At 38.9% G+C, this 20,526-nt stretch overlaps 2 protein-coding genes across 2 annotated transcripts in view; both read left to right on the top strand.

The window, feature by feature from the left end:
- Positions 1-538: 538 nt before the first annotated feature.
- On the top strand, positions 539-2,204 carry LOC119736460 (somatostatin receptor type 3-like). Its single transcript, XM_038210477.1, has 2 exons — positions 539-1,308; positions 1,864-2,204. The coding sequence occupies exons 1-2, from the start codon at positions 567-569 to the stop codon at positions 2,202-2,204; spliced, it is 1,083 nt and encodes a 360-aa protein (XP_038066405.1). The 5' UTR covers positions 539-566.
- Positions 2,205-5,077: 2,873 nt separating this feature from the next.
- Positions 5,078-20,526, top strand: part of LOC119738040 (leucine-rich repeat-containing protein 74A-like) — a 29,804-nt gene continuing 14,355 nt past the window's right edge. Inside the window, exons 1-8 of the mRNA XM_038212759.1 lie at positions 5,078-5,486; positions 6,352-6,955; positions 7,399-7,551; positions 10,757-10,819; positions 11,921-12,030; positions 12,902-13,009; positions 13,530-13,623; positions 13,740-13,870. Of these exons, the coding sequence (XP_038068687.1) occupies positions 5,433-5,486; positions 6,352-6,955; positions 7,399-7,551; positions 10,757-10,819; positions 11,921-12,030; positions 12,902-13,009; positions 13,530-13,623; positions 13,740-13,870 (1,317 nt within the window). The 5' untranslated portion in view covers positions 5,078-5,432. The remainder of the gene's footprint in view (positions 5,487-6,351; positions 6,956-7,398; positions 7,552-10,756; positions 10,820-11,920; positions 12,031-12,901; positions 13,010-13,529; positions 13,624-13,739; positions 13,871-20,526) is intronic.

The following is a 20,526-nucleotide window of genomic DNA, read 5'->3' as shown; positions in this document are numbered from 1 at the left end:
AAAATAGTGCACAGTGTTTACGAAGGAATTAAACGGCTGTTGGTCTTCAGTGGAAAAGGTCTACCACTGTATGCCAATGCGCGCATAGGCCTACACCGTCATAACCTCCGAACTTGGCATGCATAATCGCTCCACTTTATTAGCCTTTTATTTGTTAGCCTCTTCATCGTCACTAAAACCATTAAAGGCAAGCCACTGTCGCTTTTGTATTTACCATCACCAACATCGATCAAAATTAATTGCAATGGCAATGCTAATGGTCACGAACAAGATGGCGTGTTCTTTAATGCCAGAATAATGATTAGCTAGATTTAGCGCTCGCTTTAAGATCCCCGTCACTCCGTGACTGCACCCATATAATTGTAATTTATATAATTTTGAAGCTGCGCTTCGAGAGCACAATAGGAGATTCTTGCGCTCTAATGTAATACATTAGTAGAGAGACTTTTAATGTATGAGAGAGACCCATAATGTAATAGTGGACGGCGCCGTGTCTATCACGCTTGGACACAGCTATCGTTGTAGACTGTTGGTTGAGTGTATACGAGCGACACAAGTTGACAAAAATGTATCACGAAGGGGCATTTATTCAGACCACACTTCGCTTGGATGTATTTGGTGTACCTAATGAATCGTGTTATAGTCCGTCACCGAGCAACTTAGCCATCGATGAGGCGCAAGGAAGGACGATGGTCCTAACCCTGTATGGCATGATCTGCGCGGTAGGAGTGGCCGGCAATCTCCTGGTCTGTATCGTGCTGCTCCGCGTGCCGTCCCTCCGGTCCAACACCAGTGATTTCCTAGTGCACCTCTCCCTGGTCGATCTCGTGGTCTGCGTGCTGGTCATTCCTTACAAGATCGTGCCACAGTTTATCCACTCCCTACCGCCCAATCCAACGATCTGGGGCCAGCTCCGGTGCCGTCTCTATTTCGGCAAGTTCCCCTTCTGGACCTGCGCGGTGACTTCCGTCTTCAGTCTCGTCACCGTGAATCTGGAGCGATTCGCGGCCATCGTCTACCCCCACAGATACAAGAGAATCTTCGGCAGCAGGCGAAACAAACTTCTGGTGATTCTCCTCTGTTGGATTCTAGCCGTGACGAACCAGTCCTTCATCTTGTTCATGTACGACGAGGAAGGCGTGGTGGGGTGTCGGTTTGTAGGCTGGAGCTCCGCGGCGTTTAAAGCATTGTTCGGGGTGTTCAACATAACGCTGAGCTTGGTCGGCCCGTTCGTGCTGATGGTGTCGGTGCAATGGAAAGTCATCTCGACGCTGAAGAGACAAGTGCAGAATCTGACAAGTCAAATTAGTGAGTCAAACCTTTTCCTCCTCTTTCATCATCAGGGATTTTCACGGGTCCAGGGACTTTCTTGGGGGGGGGGGGGAGGGAGGGGTATTATTGCGCAAAGGTGCCGAGGGCACACCCCCACTGAGAGGGGACATGCATGCTCCCCAGAATAATTTTGAACTAAATATGACTTTTCCATGGGCCAATACTTGCCGCTGAATGGAAGAAATTTTGTGCTAAGTATAGCAGAAAATATAGCAGACGAAGATGTGCTGATGCTTGAGTGCGAATGGAGGTAATACCTACGAGGTTGGCAAGCCCCTCATTGCTTACGGTTTCCATAAAATAGACGATGGTTCTGTTGGCACAAAATCTCGATTAGCAGCGACATTGTAATTGTTTCTGACCAATTTTGACTCGGCCTATCTTCTAAACATATATATCTGCTTTACAGTATGAAGCATTATTAGACACACAAAATGAACATAAAACTAAGGGGGTAATGTGATATATCCTTTTTAAAAAAATGTGAACATACTTTTAAAAAGGTGAGTGTTTCCCTTCTCCCTTTCTCAGCGCTCCCTCCGGCAGACCGGCGAAAGATGTGGCAACTCCGAACGACCCAAACCCTAGCGCGTACCCTCCTCGCCTTCGTACTGACCTTTGCCGTGTGCTGGGCACCAAACCAGGCCGTGTTCCTGTTCTACAACCTGGGCGCCCCGATCTGCACCTCCCCGCAGCTATACCACCTGAGCGTCATCCTCGCAGTGGGTAACTCTTGCATCAATCCGATCCTGTACGGCGTCACCAACCGGCCGTTCCGTAAGGGGATCAGGACGGCGTTCCTTGGCGGGGGCCGCTCGGCACGGATCGGCCATGTGCCGACGGTCACACCTTCCGCGATGACCCAAGCGTAAGCCAATGGCGTAAATAATATGAGAGGGTTAGGGGAGGAGGCCACACCCCCGTTCCGCTAGCGCACACCCCCGTCACGGTCTGTGTCCCCGCGTGCCCCGCTCAGAAATTGGAAGAAAGAAAAATGTAGCTATTAATTGTTAAAAATTATTAAGTTTCCTTTCCCGATGTCATCTCCCCTTGCAATCTTTTTCTAATAAAAGAATGATGCTAAGAACTTAAGTTCAATGAAGAAAACTGAAACAAAAATGTGGTCTATTAATTAAGGGAATAAAATTTAATGTGTGCTTGGCCGGTTTTCAACACTATGTTTAAGACCGGTTGGCGTCTGCAGGATGCTAATTACCCGAGCCGAATTTCTTCCCATTCACAAATACATTTCCACGTTTCACATTATTGTTATTAAGATAAGGTGCTTGTAATAAATCATAAATTCACCATGAAAGTAATTTACTATTTGGAACTACATTTTTCTCACCTTCTCATTAAAAAAATTAATTATCTATAACAGAACCCTTGAACGGCTTACCAAAAAATACATGAGTATGCTATTCTCGTGCGTCTCGGAGCAAGTTCCTTCTTCGTCAATTTAAATTTTTCATTTGTCTATGCTCATGTTTCAACACGCCTACCTAACAGTGATGCATTCAAATACCAAGGTGACAAAAATATAATTTTCCAATCAGAATCATATTGAAGTACTTCATCCGTAATCTTTTTCATCCTGACATTAAAATAATTGGGCCCTCACTTCAATGAAACCTTTCCAATTGTACTCTTATATCATAAATTATTAGCTTCGTGAATAACCATCTGGTAAATAAGCGGAGAGGGAGGAGTAAAACAAACGCTTCGTTTTGCCGTGCTGAAGTCAAGGGAGCAGTCAAGACGAAAGTGAAGCTCATCTTGAACCACCCACCTGAGACATACGTGTTTTGTTACAGACGCAGTGGACTGCAAATTGACAAAGACACGTTTCGTGTTTTATACCAAAGAATTTGATGTAATCTCCCCGTCTCCACTGTTAAACACTTGCATCTTAAAAACAAGGAATTTATGCAGAAATTTGCCCACTGTAAAAGCGAATGACCCGTGTTCCATAAAAAAAAAATGAGATTATAATGCTATATCTAGATTAATCTTTTCTTTCTTTCCTTGTTTGGTGGGTTGCTCAAGTTTGTTTCGTCTTTATCTCGGATTCCAGAATAATTTGCAAATATTTACCTATGACCAAACCATCATAGAGCAAGAAACAGAGCTCTATGGGTATCATAAACTTAGTCTTCTTATTTACAAGATTGATATGATATTAAAAAGAAAACAGAACAGCTGGTCTCAAAGGATCGGTCCAACATATAAAAGATATTGTTTCTTTCCGAACAAAGGTCGTTGAATTTGTTGTATATAGGAAATGTGTTTGTGCGTAAAACTGGCGAAAATCGATGTATTTAACCTTAGTCCCCCCCCCCCCCTCAAAAAATCGACTACTTGAAATATTATGTTGCTGTTCTGTGTTCAGGTCTTTTGTAAACAGAAATTCATGGATTCTTGAACATTGTGTACATGTTATGACACCCCTCGCGATAACTGTGATTCTCCTCTTTAAAAAGAAAACATAATATTTTATGCTGTATTCAGCGTTTGATTGTTTGATAAATATAGTTCCGAATTTCATCACCGTTCAATAATTATCTGAAGACTGAAATCATTTTTGTTTTATTCTGAGTCATTGTTTATGGTGAGTCACTGCATAATAGCCTTCAAGGGCTAATTTGATTTCAGATTCTAGTCAATTTGTTTTTTAACGCGAACGTTTCTATGGTTACCTCGGGCTTGATTATTATGTTGGAAAACAAGCGCGTTGTTCCGCAGAGTGAAAAATGCATTCACGGGTGAAATGATTGGAAATTCAATTTTTATATTTTTTTCAATGCTCAGGTCAACAGCAAAATTATATGAATCCTAGTTCCGAGACCAAAAGAAGCTCGTGACACAGATCTTAGATTAGGTAGCCGCCACTGCTAAAAATGTATACATGACCAAAAGCGGACGTGATCTCACCCCTTTCCGAAATGTCCGACGTCTTCGAAATGCGTGTTCGTTGTTTGCGGCCGGATGTGCTCGAATTAGCTTGGGTATTTCTGGGTCTACTTTTTGTTATATTATTAACAGCACAAATCATACCTGTCATGCTTGTTATCAGTCCAAAAATCGAGTTTATAAATATAGACATGTATTTGAGAATTTCAGTGCCAGACTCTTGCCCACTGTCCAGTATTTAATGTAAGACGTTGTGTGTTAAGTATTCACTCGGACGAGGACTATATGCTTTGCTTTGTCATGTTCTATTTTTGAATGTGATCCAGACCTGAACTATTATCATGGGGGCGTCAGGGGAAAAAAGGACTTCCAAGCATTTTTAAAAAATGTATTAATTAGGCGAACATTTCCTTTTTAAGCCTGTTTTAATGACTCATTTGGGTATTTTATTTGTTGTTATTTGCGTTATTCTAATGCAGGGCCCTAGTGAAATCCAGTTCTTGTTTGGATTTATCCTGAATAACTTTTCAAGCCCAACACTAGGCAGACAGTCAGTCACTTACTATAGTTAGATCAAAATAGTAACTCAGTAAGTTAGATCAAAATAGGCCGGCCCCTCAGGTCCAGCAATAAATAAATGTACCCTAGGAAATGTATTTATTTATTTATTTTAATTTTCATGCGTAATTTCACATTATCTTTTAAAGAAAACGTAGGACTGTATTTTGTAGTTGACGCGATAGACTTCCGATTCCCTTGAAAATGTTTATAGACATAAGTGAAACTTCATAAGGTGTCGCTGGAGGGCGCTATTTCTTTGGCACGAAAAGTGATAGTTCAGCGCTGCTAGCTGTATGCAACAGGTGGTCGCGTTCTTGGCAACGGATTGCTGTGTGCGGAAATGCTCAGAAATTGTTCATTTTGCTAAAACTACATGGTTCGTTGAAAAGGGGATACGCTTTAAAAACCCTAGATCGTATTTGTGGCGTGATCTGCTGCTCCAGTTAATTTCTTGTTTGTGATAAAGATTATTTTTTTGAAATTAATGGACCGAGAATATTCTCGGTGGACCGTGCACGCACGATGCCATTCAGGCATGGAATGCCCGCCGTCCAATCGTTGATTAACTCGGTCGCTGGCACACGGTCACCTCGTGCAAAGTCCGGGACTGATTTCATCGTGAATTAATTATGGCATCGGCAGCAGCTAAAATCCACAGGTGTGGTGGAGGATACAGCATGCAGGTATGGATTTCTCTTTTGGATATACATTTTATTTATTTTATTAAATATTTTTTCAGTCTGAATTGTTTTTGGTTGAATGCTGTTTGTTTACAAATAGTGAGTGGATTAGTGTGTATTGACAATGACTGTGACTTTCTTTTCCTGAATTCTAATGATAAACGTTTAGAAGTTCGAAGTGGCTATCGTTACGGCACTCGTTGTTTAGCGCCCTCTACGATATTTTTTTGATACGCACGCAGGTATATAATTATTTGTTTCCACACGTTTTATCGAGCAGTGCGCCAGCTCAGCCGATAGAGAGTAGGATTTTGCACCGCGAAGTTGCGGGTTCGAATCTCAGTTTTGCACTCGAATTTTTTTCCTTTTCTAACCTGAGGCTTTGGAGGATTTTTTTTAAAAGGGAAATAAAGTCCGAATTTCATAAAGTTCAAATTCACTTTTTTCCTTCTAATTTTATATTTTCTTGTCATGTTTTTTATAAAAGTTGCCAGGTTGCAGTCTACCGTAACGATAGAAAATGGGAAATGCGTTACGGCTGCCGTAACAATAGCCACTGCGTTAGAAGTTACTCACATGATAAACTTGAAATAGATAAGTCATGTAAGTGCAGTTGGTTGGACCAAGCAATTCGTGCCTTAAAGTGAATTGTGATTTATAATATGTTTTGTGAATCGAATAAGTTTTAATAATTATTTGACAACCATTTGTTCTTGAAGACATATCACAGACAATACAAACTTGTAAAGGCAAATTTTTCTTTCATATGTTCAAATTTGTTTATGTCAAGTATTCCCTTAATTTGTTTTTAAGTAATCAAATACATTGAAGTACTAGTAACAATTTTATTTTTAAATTCTAAAAACAGTCAAAACAGACAAGAGAACATACCACTCGTCACCAGACTCCTGGATCAACAAGATACCAGTCAACTGACCCCACAAAGCCCCCAAAGACGACATCGAACCCCGCCCCTTCCTGCCCCGCCCAGCATGAACCAGCCGACTCCCCCGATGACGAGTTACCAACGATTCTAATCACCGCTGAGGACCTTGGCTTGGATTTTCCGATGGACCTGTCTTCATCTAGAAGATCTGAGTCTAATTCACCTTCACCAGCAAAATCGCCACGCCATGCCATGGAAAAGACGCCACGGGCAGCACGGCCAAAGACCACGTCCAGTTTCAGCCGCTCCCGGCAGCAGCAAGCCTCTGGCGGCAGGCAGAATGCCCGACCAACTTCGTCCCGAAGTCCAGGGTCGTCTTCCAGGGCTGGTCGGTCCCAAAGGAGGCGGAGTCGTAGTGGAGGACAGGGTCGGGTCGGGTCGAGGGAGAGGAAGGCCAAACCAACCACAGCATGGTCCGTTACTGAGCTGCCGGACGATGACATTTCTGTGGCCACTGGTGGTTATGATGAGACTCCAGAACCAAGTGAACTTGACTTGTCTGTCTCATCAATGCAAACTTCAACAGGTAAAATAAAAACAGATTGGAAACAAGTTTTTACTCTGGTGAAAGCCGATGTGATCATTTACACTTATTGATTGTATGTTGATGGGGTGGGGGCATACAAATGTTGGCCAAAGCTTGATGCCATGTCAGATCTGAATAGGCTAGCCAGCCTCAGCAAGCTTTGTGGTTGAGTGATTAAGACGCCAACACCAGTATGCTGGAGATTCTTGGTTCGAGTAGCTCTTGACAAAATTCTTTTTCTCATAAGATCCCAGCATTGAGTAATATACAATCCTTATTGTTGTTGAATAGCCAGAAATGCAAACAAACAAACAAGTAAGCAACAAACAAACAAACCCCCCAAAAAATCAAAATAAAACAACATTTAAAATAAATGTTACATTTCCCCATCAAAATTCAATCTGAAATGATGAACCAAATCGCACTGTTCTGTCTCGTGCCAGATGAGCAGCCATTGGTGGAGGAGTTTGACGAGTACTTCCCTAGTGAGGGCGGTGACAGCCTGCGATCGGACGATCCAATCAGAAGGCTCATTGAGGGACCCCCTGTGGACGATGCGGAGTATGACACGGATCTAGAGGAGGAATTTGCCCCAGGTGAGCAGTCAACTCCCGGTCCCCCCCCCCCCCAACACAAGATGGTCGTACAAGTATTTGCTTTTTTTTTAAATTAATTATATTTACCCGTGGTAAGTTTTTACTTTTTTCCCATAATGGCCATAAATGTTTTTGTTTTTGTTTATGAGTTGCGTATGTTTTTATTCAATAACAAAATTGTATTTGTCGTTATTCATCATTTCATTCTTTCCCATAGCCAACAAGATAGTCGGTATTTAGTGGCTCTGTTTGTTGATGTAGTCTTTTTGGGTTAATATGAAAGCCTGCACAGTGTGGATGTGAGAATCCAGTAAATGTCTAAAACATCTGTTCAGGAGGACTGGCTGTAATTAGCTTGTAAAATAGCTCGGTTGATATTTGCAAACTTGTCAACGAATGGACAAAATGTGTTGCCTTCCTTTATATAACACCCTCCTGTGACATCACTCTATTGGGGTTTTTTTGCCATTATTTTGCACGAATGGAGCACGGCGTGCCATTCAGCTTCTGACGAATGGCGTAGGCCCTACTGTGCACATATTTTTTTGCTGTAGGTGGGTGAAGCCACATATGTGTAATTCAGTAATTTAACAGAATTGCATCAAAACACTTAAGTTTTAACTCCCCGTGAAATATTCCTTTTGGCATGCTGTCATTTTGAAGAAAACAATAAAAGAAGACCTTTTCCAAAGGAAGGAATGTCTGTTAGTAGTTAGTTTCTGATTGGGCAAATCCCGTCGTGAATGGGAGCGCGCAAGCGTTGACATGACGCTTGCACAAGTTGTTATTATTCGTCAGTTGAGTGCATCGGCTGAATGAAAACGTGTCCTGGATGCTGATTTTGGGTGCAATTGAAAATATGATTTGGGAACTTTTGAATTGAAAACGAGATCCTAGAATGTTGTTTTCTCGGAATATATAGCAGTCACAGAGCTAAAACTTCATCAGGTTAGTTGTTAATTAAGCACCTTTCTTTAGATTTTGAGCACTTTTGTTTACCTCAAACAAAACAAAATGCAGGAATGAAAAAATGATCTACTCTACTTTTTAAAAAACTTCCAAATGCAGACCCCATCCAACAATCACAACAGTATCAACCCATGTACCTATATATCCTGACCACTTAGTTTTCAGAAAACTGTGAAGCATTGTGTGTTACGTTTTCTGTCATGCCCATCTTAATGCATTGTTATCAGATCTGTTGTTGACTGCGTAGTGTAATTTGATCCCAATACAGTCACGGCCAGTCAAAAAAAAAATCAATGCCTGTCAGCACCTAGATGATAAATGACCCAACAGGATACATTAGTGTCCATCTGACATGGCAAAGAGCAATTTATTTCAAATGACCCCAGTGATCTGATATTTTCTCATGGATCTGAAGCATAAACCCACTTTGTTCAACTGAGTTTGACAGTCAGGTGGACAATTCTTTAAACTAGATTTTGTCTTATCCAGTAAGTCTTGAACAATTAAAAAAAAAATTAGTTATGTACAGCACAGTGTTTTGACAACAGCAACTTGTGTCTAACAAAATTGATTTTTGAGGGGTGTGATATTCGTTATTTACTATACCTCATAAATGTCAGGGGCGTAGCACTTTCATTTTTATTGGGAGGGGGGTAAAAAATTTTGAAAAGGGCACTTGTACATCCGTTGCGAAATGTAGACAGGTTTTTTTCTCCGGACACTTGGCCTTCGTAAAATGGCTGGTAACATCTGGGGGGCGGGGGGGCCTGGTACCATCTGTCGATGGGGGCGCTGTTCAAAACCGACAAAAAGGGCACTTTGTTAAAAAAAGGGCACTCTTTAATAATTATTGGGGGGTAAGCCCGTTGAAAAAGGGCATTTGAATGAAAAAAGGCAGTCTTTACAAAATATTAGGGGGGTAAATACCGTTTCTCAAAAAGTGTAATATCCACTAGCTGAAACTCAAACAGGTTTGGTTTGAACAATTTTCTTTGGGTTTTGAGAGGCAATTATTGGAGATGAACAAATGCATGAAAAGCAAAGGATTCTGTATACCTTTGAAGTCAACACAAATTAAGTGAAAGTAAACCGCATAATTTTAAATAGGAATCCAACAAGCTTTGAGTTGTTTGGGGTGTGAGTTTTCCGAAAGCACAGAGTGAAGTCTAGATTTGTGATTTTTCCCAACTTTTTTTTTCTATTTCATTATGCAAAAGCTGCAAAATTACCAAAGTCAAAATTAGAAAATCATACATTACATACATTTTTTTCTGGAAGTATTGTTGCCATCATATAAAATATGCTTCTTTAATACCAGTTACCACTTAATTGGATTGTATTAGTCATAATAAACAGTGCACCTGTTAAAAATTAATTTGATATTTAAAAAGACATAAATTAAGTTGAAATTTAAAAAGACATTCAAAAGGGAGATTTATTTTGAACAAAGATATTCCTTGCATCATTCAATTGATGACCTATGGTTAAAGTTCCTTGTATTCACCTGTTTTGATTAAAGTGTAATTAACAATTCAAAATACACCTGTTGCGTATTTAATAGTCACAATAGATTAATTTGAGTGGGAATATTTCATTCAAAGGGAAAATTCATTCTTTAAAAACACCTGTTCTGCACTAATACAATTAAGCTTTGATCTGTATAAGAATGAGCATTGCTGCATTTGGCTGTTAGTTGCTTCAGAAGTTAGAAGTGATCGTTAGAGACTAGAAATGTGGAAAGTTAAAGTGTTGTCCAAAAGGAAAAGTTTGATTTCGGGCGATAATATGCAGGATCTTGAGAAGTATTTCACCACTTTCAGCCACTATGGTATGTCATAGGTTGACGTCCTGCAAAGGCACCTTCTTTTAGGCAAAATGAAGCATTTTGTCTTTTGAGCAAGATAAGTGTTTAACATCTGCTAGAGTCAGTTACCATTTGCAATTTTCATATCTATGGAAAAAAGTTTCGAATCTTCACAGAGGCTAAACACTATGGTCAGACATCAAACAGTTTCTGATCAAAAAATGGATGTACTCATTCAAATTGAAATACATTAAAGTTCATTTTAAGGTGTAGTGTATGAATTTAACATTGCGCTCGAATAGATAGTTGCTATTTCATTATGTCTTAATATTTTGTCTAATTGTCAGCATGTTTCAAATGTCATGTTATCCCTTTGTATCGGAGTTTATGATGCTGTTACTTAAAAATCAATCTTTTCCTTCTTTTTGACAGACAAGGAGATGATCTATGATTCGGCAGGCAAGAACGTTTACTTGGCAGAATGTAAGCAGGAAGGTAAGCCACTGGTGCCAAAAATCCTTCTCAGAATTCATGAGATTACATGCTGCTGCCATTCAACAAAATATCACAAAAATAAGGAATATGTTGAAATGTTTGGTTCTTGGGGTTGCAGTATTGTCAACGGAGTGAAGAGTGAGCCAGCCGGGCACGATGGACCAACTTCTCAGATGGTGCTTTTCTAAGAAGACAGAGGCTGCTCTTTAAAATCAGTGGCCGATTTCCTGAAAAAGTGCATAGGTTGTGCAATACGTAAGACTTACGTAACAATTTTGTTGCGCACCTGCGCAATAAAATTACGCAACGCTTTTAATTTAATCTAAACATCTTGGACAAGGATAATAGCAGTTAGTCTCAGACTTACGCACTATGAGACTTTTGTGAAATGTGTCAGTAGTGAAATGTTGCGCAGCGGGAAATGTTGCGCAGCGGGAAATGTTGCGCAGCTTACGCGATAAATTGTGGCACAAGCGGAGTTGCGCTATTGCGTAAAGTTTCTTGAAATCGGCTGCAGGTTGGGGAGTCAACATCGGCGTAGTGGTTCTTTCCTCACCATCTGTGTTTTGGGTTTGATTCCTGTGGATTGGGTTTTCAGTCCCTACCTGATTCCATGGCTTTTTCCCAGAATATTCTTTTGGACTTTATTTTCCACCTCTAAAACTAAAATATGTGAAGTGTTTTTTTTTCTAAAAAAAACAAACAAGTTATTATTATTATACTTATTTATTTCTGGTAATGAAACCAAGTAAAAGTGCCCTAGTGGCTCGCAAACCTGAAGAAACCTGTAGAGATGAGACAATGTGAGGAAATTACAGGTTTAGAGGTGGGAGGAAAACACCAAAGAATATACTTGGGGAAAGCCATGGAATCAGGTAGGGACTGAAAACCCAATCCACATGTGGTCCGGGCAGGAATCGAACCCAGGCCACAGCGGTGGAAGGCAAGGAAAGTACCGCTATGCCATACTTCTATAAAACAAATTGTAGAATATTGGCAAAACTTCTTTTGTGTCTTTTGTGTGGCTTACATTGCTGGCCTTGTGAAGTAATAACTCATCTTGAATTGTTTGTCTGTATGTCCGTCTTTCTGTCTGTCTAGGTGTAGACCCGGCGTGTTATGTTGTCAGGCACCTCCATGAGACCACATTCATTATGAGGCATCGGTACATCGGCATGCAGGCTCTTATTCCACTGGCCAAGGCCTTTAGGGTAAGTACACAAACCATATACACAAGCAAGTACACAAGCAATATTTCATGGTTTTTCTAACCACAAAATTCTGAGCTTTTTGTCACCATAATATGCAGCCAGTGTGTTGCATATGAATTCAGGATTAAAAAAAAAATGTATTGCTGCACAATCTCAAGGAAAACATATAGCAACTTGCTGTGCCCTTAAAGAAATTATTCATGTTATGGACATGAAATTTTCTTGGGTTCATATTTTGTGCAACTTCCTAATTCCCTTATTTTTTGTATGAATACTATTTGACATCCTGTTTGGTTAATTTTATTGAAAAGTACACTTTTTTAGCTATTTCAAATTTTCCATACTGTTCTTGACAAATGAGGGCTTGATTGCCATGATGTCATTTCAGGAAGACTCTGTTTTGTTCAAGGGTTTTCTGTTCAAATTGTGAACCCAGAAGTTGCTCATCGAAAACCTTTGTGGGAAAATTTTGCTCATTGGCCTAATGTCATGTACTGAAACAACAAAGAATCACCAAAGAACATGAACATTTACGATGAACAAAATATCCAAAATTTTGCAACTTGTGATGCTGAAATAGCTGGAAACATTGAGGTTTCTGCCTGAAATGACATCACGCTTTTGCTCTTGAATATGCAAATTTTCGCTAGCATAAAAACCAAAAAGGCACCAAAATTCCCTCAAAAATGGTGAAATGAAAATTGAAAGTAAAGTTAAATGGGACACAAAGGTGCATTTCCGCATTAAAAAAAAATAGATTACCATGTAATCTATTTTTTTTTAATTACAAATTAATCTTTAAAAATTACAAATTACCCTTTGAATTACAAATGTTGAAAGCTGCCTTTGTTTTTTCTGGTCATTGAAACAGAGCAACACGTGCACAGAAACGTTGGATCTGAGTGACAACCATCTAGAAGGAGATGGAGGAGCTGTTATTGCTTACATGATGAGAGATAACTGCTACATCACAAAACTGGTCGGTGGGATGGATTTGGTGGGCGGGGTTTAATTGGTGGGGGGTGGTGTTTCAGTGATTTCCTGATGTTGTCATCAGCATGTGTTTTTTAAGAGTTATTGCAGATTTGAAAATGGAACATAGAAACAGTCTGATTTCAAATAGACATAAATCAGGAATTTATTATACAGACAATTCCAGCGTTATGTAATGTCCGTGACAGAGATTTTGAGAGCTCAGCAAATAAACCTGAAAATGTATTTTTTCAAATCTTATGCATCTATCTTATAATGTTTAAGGAGATATTACAGACTAGGAGTTTGGATCATTTCTCTGAATCATTAATTAGATATCATGGTTAATTGGCTCTGCACTGGACATTATACACTTCCTTTCATAAAGCAGAAATTACCCATCCATAAACTTGTTGCACACCTTTTAAACATAATTTGGTTTTGGTACCGAAATTTCCTCATTATTCATTAGAAAAGAATGAAAAGGTATAAAAAAAATTTGATTAATTTTTCTTCATTATTAACAGGATGTGTCTGAGAACCAGATGAGATATAAGGGCGCTTCAGGGTTTGCCTCCATGCTGGAGACCAACTACACTCTCAAGATACTCTCTCTCAGCTGTGAGTATCGGAAATTGAAAATGACTTCCCTAGGCTGTGATATATTTGTGCCAGTATGTGTCACAATGTGAGAGTTACAAGCATTCTAAACATGTATCCCTGTCTCCTCATTTCAGCCAATCATCTGACGGATCGAGATGCGCTTCGCCTGTCGGAGGGTTTGAAGAACAATAGTACGTTGACCCAGATTGACCTGAGTCACAACGACATGGGGGAGTTGGCTGGAGTGCACCTAGCCTCGGCACTGGTGAGTTGCCATTGCTTCAAATCCAACCTGGGCTGTTTTTTTTTTTTCTTAAATTGCTACCATTTTAAACTTCATGATTTTAGGTGATCTTCAGTCAAGGGGTTACTAGTTCAAACCCAACCTGGGTTGTTGTTTTTTAAATTCAGCACCATATTGAACTTGATAATTGTAGGTGATTTTCAATCAAGTGATTATTTGTACAAACCTAACCTGGGCTTTCTTTTTATAGATTAACTTGAACTGGATGAGTTTAGGTGATTTTGAATCAAAGGGTTACTGGTTCAAACCCAACCTGGGCAGTTATTTTTTGTTAATTAAATTGCTACCATTTTTAAACTTGATGATTTTGAGGGTGATTTTCAATCGAGGGGTTACTGTTTCAAACTCAACCTAATTTTTTTTTATTTAAAACTCTATTTTTTGGCTTAGTACCGTTTTATAACTTGACGGTTATCTGTGTGACTATGACAAGGAATACGTTTGTATGGAGGTTGATAAGAAATTGCTATAAACTGACCACAACAGCAGTTTAAAAAAATTCCATAATTTTTTGCCTGAAGTTTAATAAATGCCAGAAATTTAAAAAGTAGGAACGAACCGAGATTGTTGACATCATCTGAAACCAGAAGTGTTGTTTATTAGTCCTTGTCATTTTGTTTCAATAACCACCATTTTGCAGAAAAGAACAACAGATGGGGACAAAGGGAGCACTGTTCCCCACCCAATTAGGAATTGTGATCTCTTGCCGAGGGGGGGGGGGGGGGGGGGGTTGGAAGCAACCTGGCTCTAGGGGCCACCAGGGGCGGATCCAGTAATTTTGGCAGGGGGGAGGGGGGGGGTACGTTCATCAGCAAATCAATGCAGAAATGAAGACAGGTTTTTCACTGGACACATGTCCTCCGTACAAACCAGTTGGGGGGGGGGGGGGCTGGTACCATACTTTCAATGTCATAAAATTTTATTTGTGGGTGTCAAGGTGGGAGGGGGTTCGCATTATTTTTAGTATATAGGACCCTATTTCTATGAAAAAACAAAATTGCTGTCAGAGCTTGGGGGAAGGGTTTCAACCCCCACCTCCCCCCCCCCCCACCATCTTGTTCCGCCTCTGGTCACTGTTCTATTTATTTCTCATATACACTTTACATACACATTTTACAGCTATATTCCCTGCAGTATACTCTCTCTTTTTTTCGTGAAAAAAGTGTTCTGGACAAGCAATATCTCAAAGCTGTCGAAGACATTCGGAAAAAAAAGTACAGTTCAAATTTATGTACGTCAAATGGTTAAAATTTGTACTTACTTAGATATATTATTTTGTAGGACATCACTATTGCCTTCCCCTGCCCATCCTCCCCCTCCTAGGATCACCACCCATGACCTCCCCCCCCCCACCCCCACCCCAAGCATCTGCACATTTAATGATTTGCATGTGACTTCTTGATTGGTTCCTTAATTAAAAAAAATTAAAAAAATCAAGCTCTTCCTCTTTCCTTGCATTTGCCTGTCCTCTGCGTGGCAAAAAAAAACCACTTCTAATTATAATAAAAATTTGTAAGAAGGAAAATATAGTGACGTGCGATCAGTTAGTTACCGAGTGTTTAAACAGCTTTCGACAAGGCCGATACCAATGTTTGCATTCCTCTCCTAGCTGTCAAAGTAGCCCAGGTTACGTGAATGGCAGGCTTGACTTCAGTTACTGATTACCAAGGGCAAACACCAAATGGAACCTCTTTTTTTAATTTGAACTTACATGTTGACGTTCAACCTTCCGTGTTTGCCAACCGCTGTTTTGAGTACAGATAAGTCAATATCCGATTCAAACATAAAAATTAGTACACCAGTAAGGCGAGATACCAAAAATTACGTTTTGATTATTATTAACTCCAAATAAAATCTGAGATTGTTTTTTTTTTGTGCCTTTTTTTTTTGACTGAATTATTTTGCAAGAAACACAGAGCTGTAGTAAATCACTGGAGTACTTGCTCGCCACATGCAATGTAATGTAGCTTTCTGGGGGCGTCCATTTTTGTGTGCAATTTTGTACGGATACATATCTGTTTTTGTATTTTCCATAAAGGTGCGCTATTGCAAACCACTTTTATAAAACTGAAATGTTCAATCAGTGTACCCCCTGCGCTTATAATGCACACATTGTGCATTCGTGACATAGAGATTTTTTTGTTCATACTATCACACCTATGCCGGCCATATTGGCTGCACTCTCACATTGCATTTGGGCTCCATCTTGCAAAGTCAAGTTCATTAAATTTCAAAAAAAATTACAGACACGCACTGTAGCACATGAACTATAATAGAAATTTGATATAGATCAATGGTAAAAATCTATCTGCACATATTTTTGTTTGGCCATGCATTGACATTTTATTGAAATTTGGTATGGATTTTATGATCTTTGCTATGGACATCTGTTAAAAATTATCCCATTCATTCTAAGTTAAACATGAAAGTTAGCCAAAAAAGTTGATTTGATTAAAGTTAGTGTAATTAATCATATATTTGCAAAGTGCATTTTATGAGTTCAAAATCAGAAATACATAGGGAAATATATCTGTCCATCTTCTAACTACCGGTAGGAGCACTGTAATCACTTGAAGCCTTTGTTGCAATAATAAAAGGGGACACTGCATTAAATAACCAGGGTTTTTAATTTTGGGGGAAAAACATTTAAAAGTACAAAATGCCAATTCCTTTACAGAGTGCTCCTTTAACTGGGTGAAGCGTTTTACCAAAAAAATGAATATGCATGATTCCTTGAAATGTCTACAAAGATATTTATGACAAGATACATTCGTGAGAAAGTTCTATTTAATAATTTACTTGTTTACTAATTGTGATAGTAACGTGACAATCAGCATGTTAATTCATAAATCTGGCTTTGTGCAATCATTTCAGAGCTTTTCGATGGAGAAAACTACCCATTGGGCGGAGCCAAATTAGCATAAAGTTAAATATTCATATCTGCGTAGCAAAAGCTAAAATGATTGTTTTTACAAAAAGTTTGCTATTTTATCACATCAGATGTCACCAGTGTTGAACAAATTTTACAATTTAAATTGATGATTACCTTCATTCAGTAAAGGAAGAGGGTTTTTGAGGCATAATGCTGGCATTTTCAAAACAAAGCTGTGAAAGAAAATGTGGATGTGATAATCACTCACAATATTTTGAAAGTGTAAGTTGAGATATTGAAAGAGATATATTGATATGTAATTTTTGAGGGGGCTGGGATGAGGTACACTATTTGTGACCACAACATAGCCCATAAACTACAAGTCAAAAGGGAAGGACAATCATACTCATAGCATAGTGAAGCATTGTTTAAGTGTTATTAGATATCTTTAATTACCACATGTGCAGGCTATTGCAAAAATATACATGTTGGTCCTTAATGTACAATTATGTTTCTGTTGGATTGTGTTAAAGGGAATGTACAACATTTGCTTTGGCTGCAATTTTCAGAAATAAATGGATTTGAAGGATTAGTATGTTATAGCAAATATTGTTAAACTGACTTGTTTTCACATTTTTTTTATCGTTGATGCTGGAAAAACCAAGAAAACCAATCATGTTCTTGTATATAGTCTGGTTCCCCGACCCCGTTTAAAATGAAACAGAGCAATTTATAGACTTTAGGGAGTTGTACGGTCAGAGAATCAGTCCAGCAGGCTTGTACCCCTTCACAGGTGTGTAGTCAATTGCAAAGAAAATGCGGAATAACTAGTTTTTGAAAAAGCCAGTTTTCTCCAATGCTGGTCGGCCGACCAGCATTGGAAAAATACAAGTTTTCTTGAAGATGTCAGCACACCAGGAGCCACGATTTTACAGGATGCTTTAGACTGTCGTTCCCTTACAATCCAATAAGATATTTTGTGATAATTTGATCATTTAATTTTTTGATGTTTTCAAATGTTGTATCTTCCCTTAAATTTCACAGTAAATGCAGGTTGTGCATATTAAGATGTGCATCAGTCTAAAAGAGGAAAAGATTATGATAAATTGATAAATCAACAATGACTGACTTAAATGGCAGGCAATATTGAAAAAGACTGGGGCTTAAAGGGGCACTCTCTTTTGGTTTAGGTATTTTTAAGCTATTAATTTAAGTATTCCCCCCCCCAAAAAAAACCCACGAAAATATAATGACCAACCCATGCAGTCATACCCTGTTTTTTTTTATACAATGTTTCCTTTTTGGTACAAGAGCTTCAAGTACGTGATTTTCATCATGAAAAGCCAGAGTCAACCTCAATTCGCAAAACAGAAAGGTATATTAATTTTACATGTTTTAAAAAACTTCGTGGTATCATATAAGATGTTGGGAATGACCCCTTCTGACCTGCGTTTGCATTCTTCATAGTCTCAACCATGCAATGACATACCGGAACATGCATGTGATTGAATTTTTTGTACGGTATGCATGTATAAAGACATCTGCGCTATGTACATCTGTAGGCCAAAAAAAAAGTCTCCGGTTTCTGGTATGGAGCTTGCCCAAAAAGTGGTGCGGCGACACGGCATTTTTTTTTTTTTTACCTGATTTTTTTGCTTCAAATGTCGGCTGATGACTGTAAATGGTGCCCGACTAAACTTAGTGCAAATATATGGGAGTCCAGAGAGGCCACATAAAGCTTCGACCATAACCCAATCTAAAAACACGTTAAAATTGTGCAGCAGCAGGATTCCAGTCAAACCAGAGAGTTTGGCGGTTTTGAGACATCATCTTTCATTGAAAAAAAAACTTTTTCATTTTGCCGACGCGCATGGCTACGGCGAGGCGCGCACATACCAGAAACCAGAGACTTTTTTTTTTGGCCTTAAAGATATGTTTTTCCCATTTAAAAGAGGTGTGTTTGGTATGTATCGTATTATGCTACGATCAATACTATTATTGATTTATTTTAAACTAGCGGCAGTAAGCATTCCTTTGATATCTTGGATGCATTGCTCTGGTCATGCATTTTAAACTGCACCTTGTAAACCCCGACATAATGGGTCTCATATTCCTCAGAAACTTTGTTTACCATTCTAAAATAATAATATTGACATAATTTCCAGCGCCTTGAGTTCCTAATTGTTGGTAGATACGTGCGCTACGTACGATTCCATCGTTATTACTGGATCAGACCTAGGCTAGTCCTTCAAAAAAAATGACAACAGAAAAACCTATTTATTTAGGATTCATTGCTAGCTAGACCTTTCCCTATGTACATTTGAGGGCCGAAAGACACACCATTCTTACACTACTGGTCATCACCGCACTCAGTTGTCTCGTCCCTTGACCCTTGTTAATGTCTTTCGTATTTCTTTGTTTGGAACTAGTGGTGTACTCAAATAGAAGTATTTCCACCAGCCCATCTAAAAATTGGCTTATTGTATAAATTTGAAACCAACTAAGTAGCAAACGGGGTGACCGTAAGGTAATGGCAAAATTCTGCTAGATGCATTTCAAACATCTGCTAGATTTAACAAAAATCTGCTACATCTATCATTACACAAAATACATTGCCTATATAAACACTTTTATACTCACATGCAGATGTTATAAATTTACTTGAACAATATAAACATCATAAAATTTCCTTAACAAAAATTAGGCCAAAAAAAAAAGTCTCCGGTTTCTGGTATGCGCGCGGTTCGCCGTAGCCATGCGCGTCGGCAAAATGAAAAAGTTTTTTTTTCAATAAAAGATGATATATCAAAACCGCCAAACTCACTGGTTTGACTGGAATCCTGCTGCTGCACAATTTTAACGTGTTTCTAGATTGGGTTATGGTCGAGAATAAGCTTTATGTGGCCTCTCTGGACTATATTTGCACTAAGTTTAGTCGGGCACCATTTACAGTCATCAGCCGACATTTGAAGCAAAAAAAATCAGGTTAAAAAAAAAAAAAAAAGCCGCGTCGCCGCACCACTTTTTGGGCAAGCTCGATCCATACCAGAAACCGGAGACTTTTTTTTTTTTTGGCCTTAAGTTAATTTTTTTTTTTTTTTAATTGCGCGTGTCTAGCCTGGCTTGCAGTTAGTCTAAAGTACTTTACTGAGCACAAATACACGTCAGGGAAACTTAATTTGAAGCTTTTTTCAAAACCAATCAGTCATATCTTCATGTCAAAGCACAAATTTTACAGAATAATATGGTGGTGGTTTATTTTCTCGAAAATTTCTGCAAAATTTTACTTTCTCGAAAATTTCTGCAAAATTTGGCTGAAATTCAGCTAAAACAATCACTTGCAAAATACGTCAAGCGTTTACTGTCTGACTGCTTGAATTTTTGTAATGTCTTTAGGATTTCTTTGTTGGGGCTTAGTGGTGTACTCAAATAGAAGTATTTCCAACAGCCCATTCAAAAAATTTTCATAACAAAAATGTAAGAAATGGTAATTGAAAAATAAGTGATATTCATCAGTTCCACACTGTTATCACAGTTGTGCTTTGTTATATTGTCAGTGTTATGTCTCATAAACCTTCTATATTTAATGAACTTTGGGGATCATCAATGTACACTGTTAATTTTGTTCAGCCTCAGGAAGAATAATCTTGTCAAGATGGCAGCATGTACGTGAAAACAAACATTTCACATTTAGCTATGCATATATGAATATTTAAGTTATGCTAATTTAACTCCGCCCCCTATA

The sequence above is a fragment of the Patiria miniata genome, unplaced genomic scaffold (assembly GCF_015706575.1).
Source record: "Patiria miniata isolate m_02_andy unplaced genomic scaffold, ASM1570657v1 HiC_scaffold_3, whole genome shotgun sequence".
Classification (NCBI taxonomy): Eukaryota; Metazoa; Echinodermata; class Asteroidea; order Valvatida; family Asterinidae; genus Patiria; species Patiria miniata.
The sequence above is the reverse complement of the archived record's forward strand: the minus strand, read 5'-3'. Positions and strand labels throughout refer to the sequence as shown.